The sequence below is a fragment of the Marmota flaviventris genome, chromosome 20 (assembly GCF_047511675.1).
Source record: "Marmota flaviventris isolate mMarFla1 chromosome 20, mMarFla1.hap1, whole genome shotgun sequence".
NCBI classification, from domain to species: Eukaryota; Metazoa; Chordata; class Mammalia; order Rodentia; family Sciuridae; genus Marmota; species Marmota flaviventris.
Genome location: NC_092517.1, coordinates 1,661,384 through 1,679,788, shown reverse-complemented (window position 1 = coordinate 1,679,788; position 18,405 = coordinate 1,661,384). Strand labels below are relative to the sequence as shown.

General features: G+C 50.1%; 1 protein-coding gene and 1 long non-coding RNA gene across 2 annotated transcripts in view; one reads left to right on the top strand and one right to left on the bottom strand.

Annotated features, from left to right (window-relative positions):
* Positions 1–779: 779 nt before the first annotated feature.
* Lmod3 (leiomodin 3) lies at positions 780–9,804 on the bottom strand. Its single transcript, XM_027931761.2, has 3 exons — positions 9,517–9,804; positions 5,392–6,774; positions 780–806 (listed from the first exon to the last, which is right to left on the bottom strand). Exons 1-3 carry the CDS (start codon positions 9,802–9,804, stop codon positions 780–782), a joined length of 1,698 nt encoding a protein of 565 aa, XP_027787562.2.
* LOC139703028 (uncharacterized) overlaps positions 9,705–18,405 on the top strand; it is a 22,991-nt gene continuing 14,290 nt past the window's right edge. Inside the window, exons 1-2 of the long non-coding RNA XR_011705557.1 lie at positions 9,705–9,924; positions 11,713–11,790. This is a non-coding gene — a long non-coding RNA (uncharacterized lncRNA). The remainder of the gene's footprint in view (positions 9,925–11,712; positions 11,791–18,405) is intronic.

The window sequence follows — 18,405 nt, the reverse complement described above, 5'->3', positions numbered from 1 at the left end:
CAGAAGGTCTGGAGGTGAGCAAGATCAAGTCAGACTCAGAGATGGAAGTCAAGGCAGCGGATGTGTGCATACACCTACAATAGCCCTCACCTCTATTATTCATCTCCCTATTTCTTTCTCTACAGAGCTGCAGGTTGTCCCCCGCTGCCACATACGGAAAGGCTGTCGGGAAGCGTTTTCACAGAAGCAAGGGTGACTCTTGGTATTACTGTTTTGGTGACACTCGGTCCACATCCTCTGGCTTCGGGGTGGTGCTCCTGAGATAGCCCTCTCAGAAGAATAGCCCAGAGCATGGAGGGGTCTCCATGGGAGAGAGCCATTTCCAAACCTGGGTGGGCCAGGAACACACCTGCCCTTCACAGGTCTGGGAGAGGTGGCCTCCTCCCTGTGTGGTGTGTGGCGGGTGACAGCACAGGGGCTGGCGGGAGGAACAGCGTGAGCACCAAGACAACACCCCTGTCACGTTTATTGTTATCAACCACAAGAAAGCGAATGTTTACAAAAACGTCTCAAACTGCTGCTTCTGGAAGCCAGACTCAAATCCCGCCCCAGTCACCCGGGCTGATTGGCAGTAGAAAGCGTGGCCCGCGAATATTAGATTCTCTCTCCATCCACCCTCCTCTTCTGCCTGTTTCCTGCGTGGCCCGAGCTTCGAGTCTCTTACGCGGGCCCCAGGTGTTCGGGGACATGCTCCCAGCTGTGCCGCTGAAGCAGCCCCCAGCTCCAACCCCACAGCCGCTGCTTCCGTCTCTTGTTCTTCTAGATCGTTCTGTTGCCACTTACGCCAGTTCTTTTGGCAGTTGCACCTGTGATTGAAGCATTGGAATGAATCCTGGAAATTCAAGAAGTTCACAGCAAAAGTCACAAACCCAGGCCTCCATGGATACAGAATGGATAAGAGATCCTGGCCCGAGAGCCCTCCAAAGTCACGATAGAGGGGCTGGGGACATGCTCAGTCGGTAGAGTGCCCACCTGGCATGCACTAGGCCCTGGGTTCAGTCCCCAGCGCCACCAAAAACTAACAAGGAAAGAAACCAAATCACGATAAAACGGCAGCGGCCTCGGCCACCACGCATTGGGCTCTTTCTAACAACTGGGAGTGTGTCCGGGTCTTTGGGCACATGGAAAATGTCATCACAGGAAACAAGGGGACCAGGGCTGGCCTGGGCCTCAGTTCAAAGCTGTCACCCACATTTACGGTACGGGTGGTGCCGAGTATCGATTTCCCTAGTAGTTGTTGTTTTTAATATTTATTTATAAATATTTTTTAATTGTGTTGACACAATACCTTCATTTTATTGATTTACTTATATGTGGTGCTGAGGATCAAACCCCGCGCCTCATGCATGCTAGGCAACTGCTCTGCCGCTGAGCTATAGCCCCAGCCCTCAATTTCCTGAGTGGTAAAGTGACAATAACTATCCACTCACAAGGGTAAAGATTAAGTTACAGAATACAAGAGAGTCCTCAATAGTAACACTGACTTTTAAAAACATCTCACTACATCCTACGATGTCCTTGCACAGAAGGAAGTGGCTCAGAAAAGAAAGTCACTTCCCTTAGGACACACAGCTAGGAAGTACAAGATCAGGATTTGGACCAACTCTGTCTATAAACATGCCGCCACAAGATATATTATTTGTCCTCTTGGAAAGGTACACATTTGTTGCTCAGTAAAATTTTAAAATATTACAAAAATTCACAAAGAGTAATGTAAGTCCAACTGCCAACCTGCTTCCTACTCCTGTTTCCTGGAGAAGATCAGCGGAGCAGAGGAAAGGGCTTTGGGGAGGGAATGGGGAAGCACTGGGGAATGCTGCTGACTACATTCTGTCTCTCACACACGTGTACAAATATGTCACAGCGAGTCCCACCGTTATGTGTAGTTAAACTGCACCAGTAAAGACGGGGGATTAAAAGACCTCACCCTTCTCAACTCCAGTCCCTGGTGATGATGATCATCGGAAAGAGACAGACCAACTGGAGACCCACGTCTCAGGAGGGTGACTCATGTACATACCTTCCAGGAGATGCTAAGAGAAGTTAAGGGGATGCTCTGTGCAATGACCAAGGCTGTTTCTCTCTGGACGGTCCATCTCCACCCAGGCTCCTCCCGCAGCCAGGTCCTGCCCACGACCTTGCCTAGGAGAGTTACCCAGCACCCTGCCCACCTGAGAGGAAGGTGTATGTGCTGCCATCTGCCCAGCTTCAAGCCAAGGGTCCCCCGTGAACTGCCGCCCTGTGCCCTTGGGAGGGGTGGGACTGGCTGTACCTCGTGGGGCTCACCCATGGAAAACACTGATCATTAAGAGCACTGAGCAACAAAGAGGTCAGGCACTTAACTATACAACATTGTCGTAAGGTCACGGTTGTCAAAATGGGGTCCAGGAAAAGGCTGCACCAGCATCACCAGAGAACCAGCGAAGACTGGGAATCCCCAGGCCCCACCTAAGGCCTATGGAATCCAAGACTCTGGGGTGGGCCCAGCAGTCTATTAAATCTTGAGCATCTCCACATAGACTTTAGAAGATTTTATATCAAAAACCTTTCCCGCTACTTATTATGGGAAGGTAACCTCTGGTCTAAATGGTTCCTGGATTATAGATGTTCTTTTGAGGTGACCTTGAAATGTCACCCCCCCCCCTTTTTTTCCTGCAATCTCCCTTTTTAAGGATCACAGCATTTTCACAGTTATGGTTCACATTCAGCTTTGGCTCTCGTAGGTTCTCCTGATTTCTGTTGTGGGGGCAGGAAAAAGGACTTTGGAGGTAACTCTAAGGTTTTAGATCTGAATGCAAGAGAAAACGCACACACCAAACATGCTGGCCACTGCGACCAAACACCTGGCAGAACAGCTCAGAGGAAGAAAGATTCATTTTGGCTCACAGTCTCAGGGGTTTCAGTCCACGAGCAGTTGGCTCCCTTGCTCTGGGCTCAAGTGAGGCAGAATTAGGGTGTGGTCAAGAGAGCTGCTCAACTCACGGCAGCCAGAGAGCAGAGGGAGGCGGCCAGGGACAGGGGACAGTCCCCAGAAGTCCACAAGGGCTGGATCTGCTGGTGAGGTTACAGCCCTCAGGATCTGGTCACTTCCTCAGAGCCCCAGTTCAGAAACTGGCTGCGTTGGGGACCATACTGTCAAACCTTGAGCCTTTGGGGACACATTGCAGGCTCAAAGCATGACACCGAGAAAATTTGGGAACTAGATACAATATCCAGGACCAAACAGGAAAACTCAGTTTGGGGAAGCTTTGAACAAGAATGCTAAGGGAACCTTGGGGACCTGCAGGGAAAAGGGCACTGGGGACCGTCCCGGATGACGTGGTACTGACACAAAAGGAGAAGATGGGAACAAACCGGCAAAAGGATAGGACCTCAGAACCTGCCAGGAGAGAAAGAAGATCGTACAAATGAGGCGAACAAGGAGGGCCAGAGGCAAAGATGAAGGCTCAAGTCTCGAATCTTTTTTGGGGTGCAGGGGCAGTACCAGGGATTGAACTCAGGGGCACACAACCACTGAGCCCCATCCCCAGCCCTACTTTGTATTTTATTTAGAGACAGGGTCTCCCTGAGTTGCTTAGTGCCTTGCTTTTGCTGAGGCTGGCTTTGAACTCACGGTCCTCCTGCCTCAGCCTCCCCAGCCGCTGGGATTACGTACACAAGTCTGGAATCTGAAGTCAACAATCACAGCAGGTGCTCGTTCACTCCGGAGCCTTAGGGTGAGGGAGGCTGCAGGGGACGTCAACATACTGCAGTCATTTTGCAGGGTCCTTAAGCCAATTGCCTGGGAGCAGTTCAGAGGTGAACTAGATACATGAGGCCAAAGGCAATTGGAGTGAATGTCCTTGCCCCGCGTGGAACCTGGGGGCTCCTGGCAATGCGAGTTGGCCTCAGTGGGCTCTGAATCTCAGTGAAAGGTGCCAACACTCCTGGGGCGGGGCGGCAGGGGCTGAAGCGCAGCCGGGTGAAGAGTGGGGGGATTGACTTTCGCCAGGGAGGAGCCCAGGCCAGCCTTGCGCCTCTGCTTTGTGCTGGGGCCACAGCGACCCAGAGCTGTGGACAAGGCCTGAGTAGCAGGAGCAAAATAGGAACTTCCACAGGGGCCAAGTGAGGGATGTCAATGAGCGAAGGGTGGCAGGTGAAGTCAGGCAAAGAGCCCGCCTGACTCCATGCCACCTCTCTTCTCCCCGGGTGCCTGCCCCAGGAGGACTCAGGTGCCCTCCAAGACTCAGAGGGAACTCACGTCGGATTTAGAAAATGAAGGACTGATCACTGTGCTCCTAAGAGATGAAAGTAAGAAATGCATGTGTGTGTGCATGTGAATAAGCCGCAGTTGTCTTTTTTGAATGCAGGGCTAGGGAAGTAACCACTGTCTTATGTTAGAACAGCTCTTTAAAGCAGGAAAAAAAAAACAAGACTGTATAAAAATACAAGATTACCTAAAAAATACAAGATTATATAAAAAAATATAAGATATGTATATCTTAAAAAAAAAACAAAAAACTGTGACCCTCTAGGCTGAAATCATACATCTGACCTCTTGGCTAAATCACAGGCAAGATTTTTGAAATAATGCAGTCCCGTATCCGTCTGTGGAATGTTCTTGAGCCTGTGTAAATACCAGCATCATGACAAAAGAACTCTCGTTTGTGCAACCTCAGCGGCAAGGAATACAGCTTCTTCTCCTAGTGGGAGACTGAATCAGCAAACTGAAATGCTGGCAAGATCTCCTGAACCTGCAGGGATTCACGGACAGCAGCCGAAGTCCACCGTCTCTGCCCACCCAACAGGGTGAATGCAGCTCAAGTGGCGTCTCCTCATCTGTACAAAGCATCGACTCCGGGGCCTTTTCCCCAGCTACCCAGAAGCCTAACCTCGTATCCTCTTTCCTCTTTGTGCCTCCCAGCAGGTCCTCGGGGATCTCTGTGAGCTCTGTGTTTGTACTTGGGGGTTCACAATAGCAGGGTGAATCAAAGCCTGACCCTGAACTCAGAAGGGGAGTGATTTCAAAGTTGGCTCTGCCACTTCCGAGCTGAACCCCCTAGACAGGCGCTGAGCATCTCTGAGCCTCCGTCTCCTCTTTATAAAGTGGGGAGGACAACGGCACCTACATTACAGAAGGAAGATGACTCTGTGACTCAGCCCCGGCTCATGGGAAGGGCTCTGTAGACAGAGCTGCTCGGATTCGTGTCCCAGAACTCACTCATTCAGGTGTAGTCCTGAGGGAGGGCTGGTGCTTCAGACCCACGGGGCAGCTCCCTGTGCTCCCCAGGAAGTTGGGACTGGTGTCTGCGAGGGTGGAGATGCCAGGGACGTGAGCTGGGGCGCAGGGGACAGACGGGAGCTGGGGCGCAGGTCATGCGAGGCGGGTTCACCGTCCCCCCTTCTACTTACGGGTTTAAGGTAGGCGACGTTGCTGTGACGGATGTCATTCAGGAGCTGGTCTCTGGGCGTGATCTCCACCAGGGGGGGTGGCCGGTTTCGGGGCACGGGTTTGAGCGTCTTGATCACGTCTTTGAGGTTGGTTTTCTCGGGCGGCTCCTTGGCCTCCGGCATGCGGGATTTGCGTTGGATCCTCTTCAGCTTCACCACCCGGAAGGAATCGGGGTCCGTCTTGTACTGCGGAGGCTGAGACGGCTTTTTCGCCATCTCGTTTCTGCGGCCGAAGGGGACCGCATGGGGACCATGGGGGCCGTGGGGGCCGTGAGGGCCGGGAGGCCCGGGAGGCGGCTGGAGGAACTCCTGCATCCTGGGGTCGGGCATGGGCCCCCCCAGCCTCTCCCACATCCCTGGGGGCAGCCCCAGGCCGTTCTCCAGCATGGCTATGAGCTTCCTCTGCTCCTTGAGCTGCTGCTGTTTCTGTTCTTCTTGCCTTTTCTGCCTCTGTCTGTCCTGGTTCCTGGTGAGCAGATTCGTGACCACCATCCGGGGACCCGGGAGCTCAAAGTGGTAGCCCACCTTGAGCAGGGTGTGGTTGGCCTTCAGCAGCCGGGAGATCTCCATCTCGGCGTGGTGGCCCAGCATGTGCCTCTGGTTGTGGAAGCGCAGCTCCGTGAGGGTCTCGTTGAACTGCAGGCACCGCATGATGGCCACGATGCCCTTCCCCGTGATGAAGTTGGACTCGATGTTGAGCGTGCGGATGCTCCTGTTCTCCCGCAGCATGTTGGCCAGGGCGAAGGCCACGCTCTCGTCGGCGCCCACGTTGGCCAGGCTGAGCGTCCTCACGTGCTTGTTCTTCTTCATGGCGTTGACGAAGTCCAGCAGCATCTCCCGGGGGATGTTCTCGATGTTGTTGAGGTTCAGCTCCTTCAAGTCGGGGTCGTTCTGCCTCACGCGCCTCAGGCTGCCGTCCAGGTCCGTCTGGTTCCCCGAGGGCCTCGCGCTGACCTTCAGGAAGCTGGTGTCCAGAGCCAGCTTCTTGGGATCCAGCTTGGAGACTTTCTTCTCACTTTTTCCCTGGGCTGCGGGTTGGTTTCCGTGTTCCTCCCGAGCTCTGGTGGCCGTCTGGGGGCTGCTGCTCTCGCCGTTTCCGACCGGATTCTGTGCTTCTCCCGGCTCACCGTCGTCCTCCTCTTCCTCTTCCTCTTCTTCCTCTTCCTCTTCCTCCTCCTCCTCCTCCTCCTCTTCCCCATCCTCCTCATCCGCTTCCTGCACACCGTCGCTGCTGTCGGATTCTCTTTTATGTGCCGCGATTTCGTCATTGAGCTTTTCTTTCAGGAACCGGAGCACGTTTTTATTCCCTGGGTCTCTGGCCTCCTGCCGTCCTGGCGTGTTTTCCTAAGAGAGAGTTCACGTGGGTTAGAGCCCACAGCAACCAGGAAAGACAGGAGAGAGACAAGGCTCCGTCAGAAACCACGAGGTGAAACCCGCAGGACCACAGAGCGCTGGTAGGCACGGGGTTCTCCTGCCTGTGCACAGAGGCTTGTGACTGTAGGTAGAGCAACAGTCGGCAGGCTCCTAAGGAAGGAGGCGACCCCTAAGAAACTCCAAGGAGGAGAAGCATTTGGGGGCCCTTCACTTTTACCTTGTATAATTCTAGAGTGTTTGAGTTTTCTATGTAAAGAAACCTCACATATTCTTGGCAACCAAAACAAAGACCCATTTTCAGTGACGATTTCAGCTGTGTCTGTCTCATCTCCTACTTAGTGGTCCTTGGGTATCCTTCGGCGACCCACACCAGGGTTCCAGGAGGTGGGGTGCACCATCCTTTATACAGTGGCGTAGTGCTTGCACCTAACCTAGGCAGATCTTCCCAAGGACAGGCTCTTCACGTCCTCCCCAGGTTACTTATAATAACTAACACTACACAAACGCTGTATCAGTCGTCGTTATACTACGCTGTTTAGGGGATAATGACCCCAAGGAACCTGTCCCGGTTCAGTCCACTTGCAAAAATTTCCTTGCTGTGGTGCTGGGGATTGAGCACAGGGCCCGGCACATGCTAGGTAGGTGCGCTACCACCGGAGGATGTGGTATTTACTTTGAGGCAGGATCACATTAAGTTATCCAGGCTGGACTTCAACTTGTGATCTTCCTGCCTCAGCCTCTCAAGTAGCTGGGTGTACAAACCTGTGCCGCCACTTTTGGCTTCAATTTAATATATATATATATTTTTAATCCATGGTTGGTTGAGTCCAGGAAGGTGAACCCCCAAGGATAGTGAGGGCCAATTGTAATTAAAATAAAAATAAAACCTAGCTCACTTTATTGTCAGATTTTTAAAAATTATTTTTTATGGTTTTTATCTGAATGTGTGGTGCTGGGGTGTGGGAGGATCAAACTCAAGACCCTGTGCATGCTAGGCAACTGTTCTACCACGAAACTACAACCCCAGCCTTGTTTTATTTTTAAAGTAATCTTCAGTTCCAGAAGCAGTAAAGGTTATTTGTTTTGCAAACTTTATACAGTTTTTATCAACACATTGAAGTCTTTGTTTGACATATAGCTGAATAGGGTCTTTGTATTCCATAACCCTGGGTTACACAGTAGTTTCCTTATTGCTCTAAAATTTACATGCCTAAAATGTCTGCAAATATTATATAACGTGTAGATCCCATTTCCCTGAGACTATAACATAATGTGGGATAAATGAGAGCAGTTTGGCAATTTGGAATACGTATTTTTTTTTTTTTTTTGAAACCTTGATTTGGATTTCATGTGCTCAGCTCTGTGAAAACTGCCCTGGTTGTTCCAGAAACCAGCTCACTGTTCTTGTTTTTTTTTTTTGAGGAACAGTGCCTAGAAGGAAGAGCCACTGTACAAGCAAGAGTGTTGTGCAGAGATCTAGAAATTGCAGGTTTGGGGAGGAAAGTAGCTGTCCCTTGTCAGTGTTTTTAGAGACTTATGCATTATTGTGCTTTTCTGTACAAGATGTGTACCTCATGGGTGTCATTTTGACAGTGAGTGCAGCAATCAGAGATGCAGGCTTCTTTGAGCACAAACTCCATCTCATGACATGTGGCCGGTGGGGATGGACCATTGACCCCTGCCCTTCACCACCTAAGGCCCCTTCCCCCGCACTTCTCACCTGTCCCAGCAGGGGGAGCCACTACCAAGCCGTTTAAAGTACACCAGCAGAAGGAATGGTGTTTGAAAGTCCTCCTTTTGTTCCCTCTAACCCTGGTGTTCACATAGAATCACCTCCGACGTAAAAGGCGTATGAATTTTATCTTCAGCTCTAACCTCATCAAGCCAGCCATGCATTTTCCAAAGCTGAGTGCGTGTCCAAGTTCTCCTGAATGTGAAACCCGTTGTCCACCTCCCTGAATGCCAGCCAGTGGGACAGTAATGTGACAACGCACAGCTCTGTCAGCCAGCACACCTGAAAGAGACTTCACCTGGATGGCCACTGTCTTGTTTCTGCCAAATTATTTTTAAGTGGAACTTTTTTTAAAAAAATTATGCTAATGCAAAGTAAATTTTAGAATCAGTAACAGTTCCATTTTTTCGACCTAAAAAATTTTGAGAAAAACTAGAAACAGCTTACTACCATGACACTTACTAAGTGTCGTCACGGATACCCAGTGCATGGTGGGAACGTTACACATTTTTGGTTGTTTCACCTGGTCACTTGCAGGGTATGGGCTAGACCTCTGGGGTACCGTGAGGTCTTTGACATTGTGCGTGGAGTATTGCATAGGTGAGGACGTGCCAGAGAGAGGACCCAGAGCTCCCGTGAGCCCCTCAAGGGGGCCTGCCCGCCAAATAAATAAATTCAATAAAGTAGGTGCTCAGAACACCTGCTCCTGGTCACGAGTTGGGGCCCCTGAGCACGGGGCCACATCCACCGGCCTTCCAGCAAGCAAAACCAAGAGGCCGATGAGAAATGACCCGCCTTCCCCTTGCAGCTGTGCCAGGGGTTTCAGAAAGTTCCAGTCTGCAGTGGGGTCGAACCTTACAGCACACGCTAGGATGGGGCAAAACCGCAGGACCCAACGCCGCCGCCCCGAGCAATCCCAGGGGACACACGGACAGCCGACAGCCGGCCAGGGGCCACCTGTCAGGACAGGTGCTGGTTACCTCAGACCGCACAAAGGTGACGGGGACGCGCTCATCTTCCAGCATGCGCCTGGAGGCCTTCTGCAAGTACATGTAGTCCACCAGGGACCTGTGGTCGAAGGTCCCCGTCGGTGGCTTCTCGGTTTGGTCCTTCTGGATCATTCCCACGGGAAGGCGGGGGTCCGGGGCCATGACTTCCATTTCCGACTGCAGTTCCCTCAGCTCTTCGGGGGACAGGTTGGCCAAGAGCTCATCCTCGTCCAGCTCACCCAGCTCCTCTTGATCCGAATTCCTGCCGTGGCCCGACATGGTCTGTTTTTTTTTTTTCCTGTTTGTTTCTAATTTCACTAGAAGAGAAGAAATTATCAAAGCTGATTTCAAAAAGAAGAGGAACACAGAGGCACTCCAAGCAGCCCTGCTGGTGAACAGGTGAGCAGGTCAACCCACCTTGAGATCTCTCCCCAGGAGCCTCAGTGGGTTTGCCGAGCGGCGTGACTGCAGCTCAGCCCCGGCAGATCTATATTAAGCAGGGCTGGGCTGCCCGGGGTCAGTTGATGGGGTTACTACGCTGCTCTCTCTTGGGCAACTCGGTCAGCTGTGCAAATCCGTCTGACATTTCAGCACAGCTGCTTAAGCCCGCCACTGAGCAACGGGTCCACAAGTCTCTGCAGGAATAAGCTCCTCTCCCCAGGAGCCCTCAGATGGCCACAGGGGCTCAGTGCAGCTTCAGCTGCGCACCCTGGGCCTCCAGGGAGCCCACTCCTCTGTATTTAAGTGCTGAAAACAACTTACAAGCTGTCCGAAGGGAAACCCATCCACCAACCTCAATTCTCCTGGAGTAGAAAATTCACGAGGAGGTGAATGGGGTCCTCGGGGCTGGGGCTTTGCTTCTGCCTGACCCTGGAAGCCGGGCAGCCTGGGAGAGTAAGCAGCTCTCCACCCTGTGTAAGCTGAACCCTGGCGAGGTGTCCTTATTGCACCAGGATCCTGTGATCCAACAGATGCGGATAACCAGAGCTAGAATTTCCACGACCGGCGAGGATTTTAATGTCTTAAATTATTTGTTTTTCTTATGCAGCATTCATGAAGCCTGGATACATTAAAATGGATTGAAAGTGAAATGTAAAGAAAATCTCAGACAATTAAAATACTCAAAGAAACCATGAGAACATTTTTATTATTATTATTATTATTATTATTATTATTTTTTGGTAACCTCAGGAGGCAAAGTTTATCGAAATTACCAGTGCACATTTGCTTTGACCCTGGAATTCTACCTCTAGAAATGCAGGAGGCTCCCACCCACAGGAAGTCGCAGGTGTAGAAGTTGACACAATGTAGCACAGCACAAAGGCTTGTGTGTTACATGGTATTTATGTGTCAACGGATAAAAAGGAGAATGTGAGGGGCTGGGGCTGGGGCTCAGCCATAGAGCGCTTTTCTCACATCTGTGAGGCCCTGGGTTCCATCCTCAGCACCATATAAATACAATAAAGGTATTTGTCCACCTACAACTTAAAACAAAAAATATGCAAACACAGAAAAGACACCAACATAACACATCTAGAAGAGGTATGCAAAAAAACAAAATCTTTTTTGTTTGTTTGTTTGTGGTGCTGAGGAGTGGACCCAGGGCCTCATGCATGCCAGGCAAGCACTCTACCACCAAGCCACATCCCCAGCCCTTTATTTTAAAATTTTAAACTTTACTGTAAATATAATATTTATTCAGAAATATGCATTTATTACACAGAAGTTAGGATAAGGGTAGATACGGAAAAATGAAAGTTTCCCCTATCTCACTGCTGAGCCTACTGTTGACATTTCAGTTTATGATTCCAGTTGTTTGTTTTAGGCCAGCCAACTCTGTGATCCTCTATGTGTTTTTGTTTTGCTTTCTTCTGCAGGACTGGGAACTGAACCCGGGGCCTCCTGTTTGCTTGGCAAGTGCTCCTCCATAGAGCTCACCCGAGCCCTGTCTGACTTTGACTGACAAAAATCAGGAATCGGCTTTCTATGCCATTATATTTTCTATTACTAGTTTTTAAGATCTCCCTGTTTAAGAGTTTTTAAGAGTTATTGTTTGTAACTGCATAGTTTATGTGACCAGTCCTTAATTATTGAATATTTAGACTGTTTTCATTAGTCACAAGCCTGGTTCTCCAATAAATATCCTTGTAGCCAATATGTTTAAAACATGCCAATTTATTTCCTTAGGCTAAACTGGATAAATGCCAAAAGGTGAAGTTGCTGGGTCAAAGAATAAGAAGAAAGTGAACACTTCACACGTGTATGGTAAGACACCCCTTCATGTTACTGCACCCATCCCCAGGATGTGGAAATCATTTGTGTACATTACACACACATTACTGTTCCGATATTATGTATGGGCAGCCCTCCACACTAGAGGGGTCTGCATCCACCGAGCCAACCAAACACAATAAAAATTTATTTGGGGGAAAAAAATTGCACATGTAGACTTATTTTCCTTGTACAATACAGCATAACAACTATTTACACAGCAGCGACGCTGTCTGAGGCCAAAGGGAAGAAGCGCACAGGTCATGTGCAAGTGCTGTGCTGTCTCATGAGAGGGAGTCGAGATCTGCAGACCCTGGTATTTTCACGGGATCCTGGACCCAGTCCCTGTAGATACCCGGGGACAGCTGCATTTACATAATCTCAAAACTCGCAAAAGTGAAAAAGAATGTAAGCAGTTGTAAGTGGATATTAAATAAATTCTAATACCTCGGGGGGCAGGAAGGCACCCGAGTTTGTGGACCGTGGTGTAGACTATCATTTCACAGACTTGGCTCACAGAACAGTGGTCTAGAGAGACCCCACAGGGGCTGGGGCTGTAGCTCAAGGTTTAGAATATATTCTCAGCATGCTTGAGGCCCTGGCTCAGTTGCTAGCACCACAAATAAATAGAGGCTCAGCTGAAAAGAGATCTGGGAAATGTTATATTCTGCTTTTTTGCATTTTAGACGTTTGTAAAGTGCATTTGCACTTAGAGACTCCAAGAAACCTTACACTAAAGAAACCCATGTGTTTAACTGATATTCCCAACCTTTTAAAATCATCTACTAATATTCCATGTCATTAACTTTCCAAAATATCTATACTTTGGGAAATGCTGATCCAAATAGAAATGAAGAGGACCTGGGGGGAGTCCACCTGGAGCCAGATCCCAGCTCCACCTCTTATTAACTAACTTCCTGCTATTGAGCAACCTATGGGTCCATAGCTAATAATAATGTACACAATAAGCAGTTATGGAGAGATTTAAATGAGGCAATATATGCATACACAATTAAGTAGGAAAGTGCACAGCACAGAACAAGCCCTCAATAAATGTTAAATATTGTTATTCTCATAATTCAGGGATAACCACAGAAGCATTTAAAGAAACACAAAAACAATTATTTAAAAAAAAACATTTCTGGAGTTGTAGCTTAGTGGTTGAGTGCTTGCCTCGCATGCATGAAGCACTAAAATAAATAAACAAAGAAATTGTTTCCATCTACAACTAAAAAAATAGAAAAAAACATTTCCATGACAGAAACCATTTTATAAACAGCAATAAACAAAAGAATGTTTTAAAATCTTGTTGCTTTTACAGAAAACAACCGAGGGGCATTTAGAGGCAATGGTATATAAAGAAAATAGAAACCCACGATGTGCATATAAATGTGAATCTTTCCAAGAACAGCACCTGAGTGTTTGCTTGGGTGCTTTCGAATTCCAGGTCTGCTCTGAGGAATTGCGCTTCTCTGAGCGCGACCTTGCTCCTGCGGGCCAAGCTGACTGGGGAGTTTCTGCAAGGGTGCTGCTTCAGGGTGCTGCTTTGCGGGTGCTGCTTCACGGGACCGCCTCTTGCTGAAGGCAGCTACGCAGGGCCAATCTCTGCCAGCTGCTCTCCCTCTGCATCTTGCCTTGGAGGGTTCGCTGGTGTAGTTAGCCTCCTTTGACAGAGATGATTTAGTCGTGCTTTCTCTTAAAGACGCTCTGTTGCTGCCGCCTCAGCAGCTTCTCGCATCAGAATCTGGCTATGACAGCAGAAGGCAGTGGTGGGCTGGAGGACAGTCGATGGCAGGAAGGAGGCCGGGAGGGTGTCAGGGGTCATCGGGCTTCGTGCCAGAGTGTCTGGAGGCAGTTATAGTGAATCGACCCCCTGGACCCACCCAGAAGCTACGGAATCATAATTCTCAACCTGGGTCGTATATTTGGAAAGCTCTCAGGGGATCCTGATGTGTAAATGGGGTGCCAGGTACTCATTATGGGTCGGGACTGGACAGCTTAGGAGAATGGGCATAGGTTTCTTCATTCACCCACTGGACGGTGTTTGCTGAGTGGGCTCGGAGCCCTACACGGTGCCAGGGTAGGGCTAGGGGCAACTGAAACAGTCCCTTCTCACGAGGCGGCAAGCAGGGACGAGCTGCTGGTAGCTGGACACTGAGACGGGCACAGCACATTGGAGAAGCGAGGACTGCAGCCCCTGCCGGGAGCCAGGGAAAGCCTCCCCTCAGCAGAGCGCATCCAGGTCTGCAAAGCCTTGGGATGTTCTAGGAGGTGTCCTGGAACCAGACTGTCCTGTGCCACCAGGAGACGGGCAGGGAGGTGGGCAGAGCTGGGTCAGGTGGGCCATCCTGCCCTGGGGAAGCTGAGTCTTCCTGAGAGTGGCTGGGACCCCCCCCCACAAGGCTCCTACACAAGCAAGTGTGGGTGGCCTTTCTGCAAGGTGGCCTTGGCTGCTGGTTAAAGGGCTGGGAAGTCGGGTGGCAGGTAAGAAGAGCCAGGGAGTAAGTGAAGACCAGGCTTCTGAAGGCTGTGACGGTCAAGCCAGTGCAGTGTGTGGGACCTCAGAGGTCCGGGCGTGTCACTCTGCAAGGCACACATGAAGCTTAAAAAATCCCCGGTGTTTCCATCTAGAGCTCCGATCTGTGTGGACTGCTCTGCTTGCCACATCCCTCCTCCACACCCTCCCAGCAAAGAGTCCACCAGACTCACAGGAGAGGGAGAGGGGAGGTGGGGGGGATGGAGGAAGGGAGGGAGGGGGAGGAGGGAGGGAGGGAGGGAAGGGTAGGGAGAGGGAGGGAGGGGAGGGGAAGGGAGGAAGAGGGAGGGGGAGGGAGGGGAGGGGGAGGCAGGGAGGGGAGGGGGAGGGAGGGAGGGGAGCCATTCTACCTGGGCACAGTGGCACAGGTCTGCAATCCCAGCGACTCTTGAGGCTGAGGCAGGAGGACCACAAGGACCCTGTCTGGGAGGTGGCTCCCTGGTACAACACTCCTGGGCTCAATGCCCAGTTCTGGGAAAAAAAAAAAAAATTTTAATTATTGGGGAAGAAAAAGAGAGAGAGAGAGAGAGACTGGCCACCCCTTGGGTTCTGAAAACAGCTGCCTGTCTCTTCTGCTCCGTGGGCCTAGGGCTTCCCTCGCTGTCGCTCCTGTGAACTGGTTGGCTGGTGACTTGCAGCTTGAGGGGGGGTCCTGATGCCATTTGCTGCTCTGCTGAAGCCCCTTCAAGAGTTCCTGCGGCCACAGGGTCAATCCGCGGTTCCTGACGTGGGCCTTCGGTTTCTCATCAATCTACGTCTCCCATCCACAGCCGACCTGAGGATTCCAGGGGGTGCCGCTCTCTGCCACGCCCAGGTTTCACGCACCGTCTCCCCTGGGTGGACCAACCTGTTGCCCCCCATCTTTCATCTGGCTCTGGAGTCACCTCCTCTAGGAAGACTCCCTGATCTTGAGAACCGGGCGTGGGGTTCTTCTGATGTCCTTGCTGAGAACTGGGCACTTTCCCATGGCCTTACCCCTGCCAGCTCACTGGCCAATCTTTCCTCTCAGGGCTGAAACTGCCTTAGGACAAGGGTGGCCTTGTTTGTCACTGTACTGAGGGGACTTCACATAGTATTTGGTGATAACAGAATTTTTTCAGCGAATATCTAAATTTTCCACCATAGGAATATCCAAATTTTTGCACAAAACAGGAGGCGTTTCAGGGTAAATCCTTCATCTGGTCTTGCCACCTGGAAACCGGATACATGAGACATCTGCTTCCCTGGGCCTTTGCCTTGGACGCCTGAGCTCGGGAAGTCAACAGGACTTGGGAGTCAGGCAATCCGGGTATAAATCCTGGTTGCATCATGGATGGGGAAAACTGGAAGTTCCTCCTCCCCTCTGCCTCAGGTGCCCCACATGATCGGAGCCGGGCAGCCTAGCCGGTGGTTCACAGGACGCTCGGGTTTGGGTGCCTGACTGCCAACGCCAGCACTGCCCTGTCCTTGCAGTGGGAATTGGGGTATCAAGCTCTCTCTCAGTTACTACCCTGTAAAAATGAGGTTAGGCGTGTTCTACTTCAAAGGGTGTTTGAAAAAACTGAATGAGATAATCCATGGAAAATAGTAAACATCAGCCCTTATTATACTTTCATAAATAATCATATTCTTCTGCCTAGAAAATGCCCAACACCAAATGATATTCAGAACGGAAAAATGACGGCTCTTCTGTTTTCTAAAACGTCACCGGCAGTGCAGGTCCAAAACACGGGGCAGCTTGACCCACTCAGGGAGGCCTTGGTGGGGAAGCAGGCCTCCTTGCTGGGTGCCCGTTGTTTTTCCACCCTGTGAAGGGTGACCGTGAGCCACTCCATCTCCGCCTTCAGCTCCATCCACTGGCTATAAATGGACATGACGAGAACGGTTTCCAAATGGCACTAAATAAATCCGCTCTGTCCTGTTGGTGGCCGGCTATTCTCTTGTGCAATTCCACTTGGGTCACCACAGCTTGCCTCCTGGCGCAGATGGCCCGGAGGCTCCGTGAGTGTAGACATGCCTGGCTCCCTCCTCAAATTCCCTGGCCCCTGGCTGCAAGGCCCCGGGATGGGCTTTACGTCTGGGACAGGAAGACTTCTTACAGCCTGCGTACCCAGCCCACCTTGCTCCTACCAGACCCCAGGGCAGCTGAGGTTGCAAGAGGAAATTTATTATTTTACCTTGATTTGTAAGTCATCTCAAAATCCTTCAGTGAGTCTGATTTTGTCTTAACATCAAATGCATTCATTTTATATGCTTCTGTGGGGTGTGAGGATGTTACTACAGTGCTCCTAAGACAGCCACGAGATCAAATACCAGGTCACTGCCACACGTCAGCACCCCCACGGCTCGCCCCGCTGCAGCTGCTACCGCTGCAACCACGCAACCGCGACAACTATTGCAACTGCTGCTCCTGTGTGTGTGGACGCCCCACTGCACTGCTGAGGCCGACACCGCTAAGCATGGGATGACAATTAAATGTTCGTCCATCTCTCACACGCACCTGAAATGCATGCCGTTGGTAGCTGCCTTTGGCAGGAACCAGAGGTGGGCCACAGGCATTTGAACTACTGCCCCTGAGGTCCGTGCTCTTCATCCGCATCCCCTATGGCTTCCCATCTGTCCAGTCCACTCGGCGTTTTGCCTGCCTACAAGCTGGAGCCACAAAGCACCTAATGTGACTGCTCTGCTTATTGGGGCAGACAAGAAGTGTCACAGGTCAGCGGAAATGGAGTCAAGCAATCATTCACAGCAATGTTACCGCCATCAAGTCCTGTCTGTCGAGAGACCCGCTGTAGACAAATGATTCTTGGATAAAATCAGTCTGGAGAGTGTAGAGTTGAAGGAAGTCAGAGTGCTCTCAACCACAGGGCTTGCTGATGTCAATAGCAAGTGTACGTTTCTACAGCAAGAAAACCATCTTCAGGTTGACGGCTACCCCCAACTTTTTTCCACAGGACATAAGACCAGTAATTCTTAGAAAATATTTTGTGAAATGTCAGTGCAAGTAAATAATCTGAGGAAATATCTACATTATGTACTCATAGTACATGTACTCATAGCACACACCTATAATCCCAGCAACCCCAGAGACCGAGGCCGGAGGATCACAAGTTCAAAGTCAGCCTCTGCAACTTTTGAGATATTGTCTCAAAAAAAGAAAATAGGACTGGTAGGAAATGTTGTAAGATGTTAAAACCCCAGGGGAAGGGATTACCAATATTTTTTAATTTATTCATTTTTTTGATGCACTCCTTTTTTGTGTTTCCAAACATTTAAATGTTGTTTACATTTTAATACACAGAAAATAACCCCAAATCACCTTTAAGTCAATTTCAGAATAATTGCCTTTTCTTACCAAATTGGGCTTATGAGCATCCTAAGAAAACAGGAGAAAAATCGATGCAATCTGATCAGATTTGCAGATTCAAATAGTTTAGCCCTTAAATCTTCAGCATCTCCTAAAACAACCCATGATGTTTCTATGACATTTGTAAACCCAGCAGGTAAACATCCAACTTTTTTTTTTTTTTGGTACCTCAAGGATATGACAAACAAGGATTTCCCAACTACTTGGACATCAGGTCACCTTCTCAAAGGCGGAGATGCTAAAATAGTTGAAAATGATATTTAAATGTTTGGCAAGCCTTTGATTTTTCGAGTGCTGTCCTAACACGTTTCACCAGGACGAGCTGCTTCTGTGGAGCTGCGAGATGAGTGTGCATTCACGTCTGACTCAGCAGGTGGCCGTGCAACAGTGCCAACGTACCTGGTGGCATCAGAAGAACCTGTGAGCTTGAACACCAAGGTGACCCACGCACTTAGAGGAATGCCCCGTTCTGAATGGTCTCACAAGCTGGGCGTTCCCAGGGTGCTCACCACATTCACGGCAATGACCCTGGACGACGGTGGACAGGTGGAAAGAACCTCGTCCTAGTCCCTCCCCTAAGGCCCTCAAGTCGACTGGTGACACTGACACTGAGCTTTACTCAGCATGAAATGGCACCTGCAACTTAAGTAAACATTGCTTTTTATAAAATGGGATATTTTGTCACAAAAATAAAAATAGTCTGTATGTGTTAATTTATGTCACACCT

Bases quoted from the DNA above. Each gene is read 5' to 3' on its own strand.
- Lmod3 (XM_027931761.2), bottom strand. From the start codon at position 9,804: ATGTCGGGCCACGGCAGGAATTCGGATCAAGAGGAGCTGGGTGAGCTG. The intron at 6,775-9,516 runs GTAACCAGCACC...ACTCTCTCTTAG, and splicing joins TCACCTTTGTGCGGTCTGAG to GAAAACACGCCAGGACGGCA. The intron at 807-5,391 runs GTAAGTAGAAGG...CTTCAATCACAG, and splicing joins ACGTCGCCTACCTTAAACCC to GTGCAACTGCCAAAAGAACT.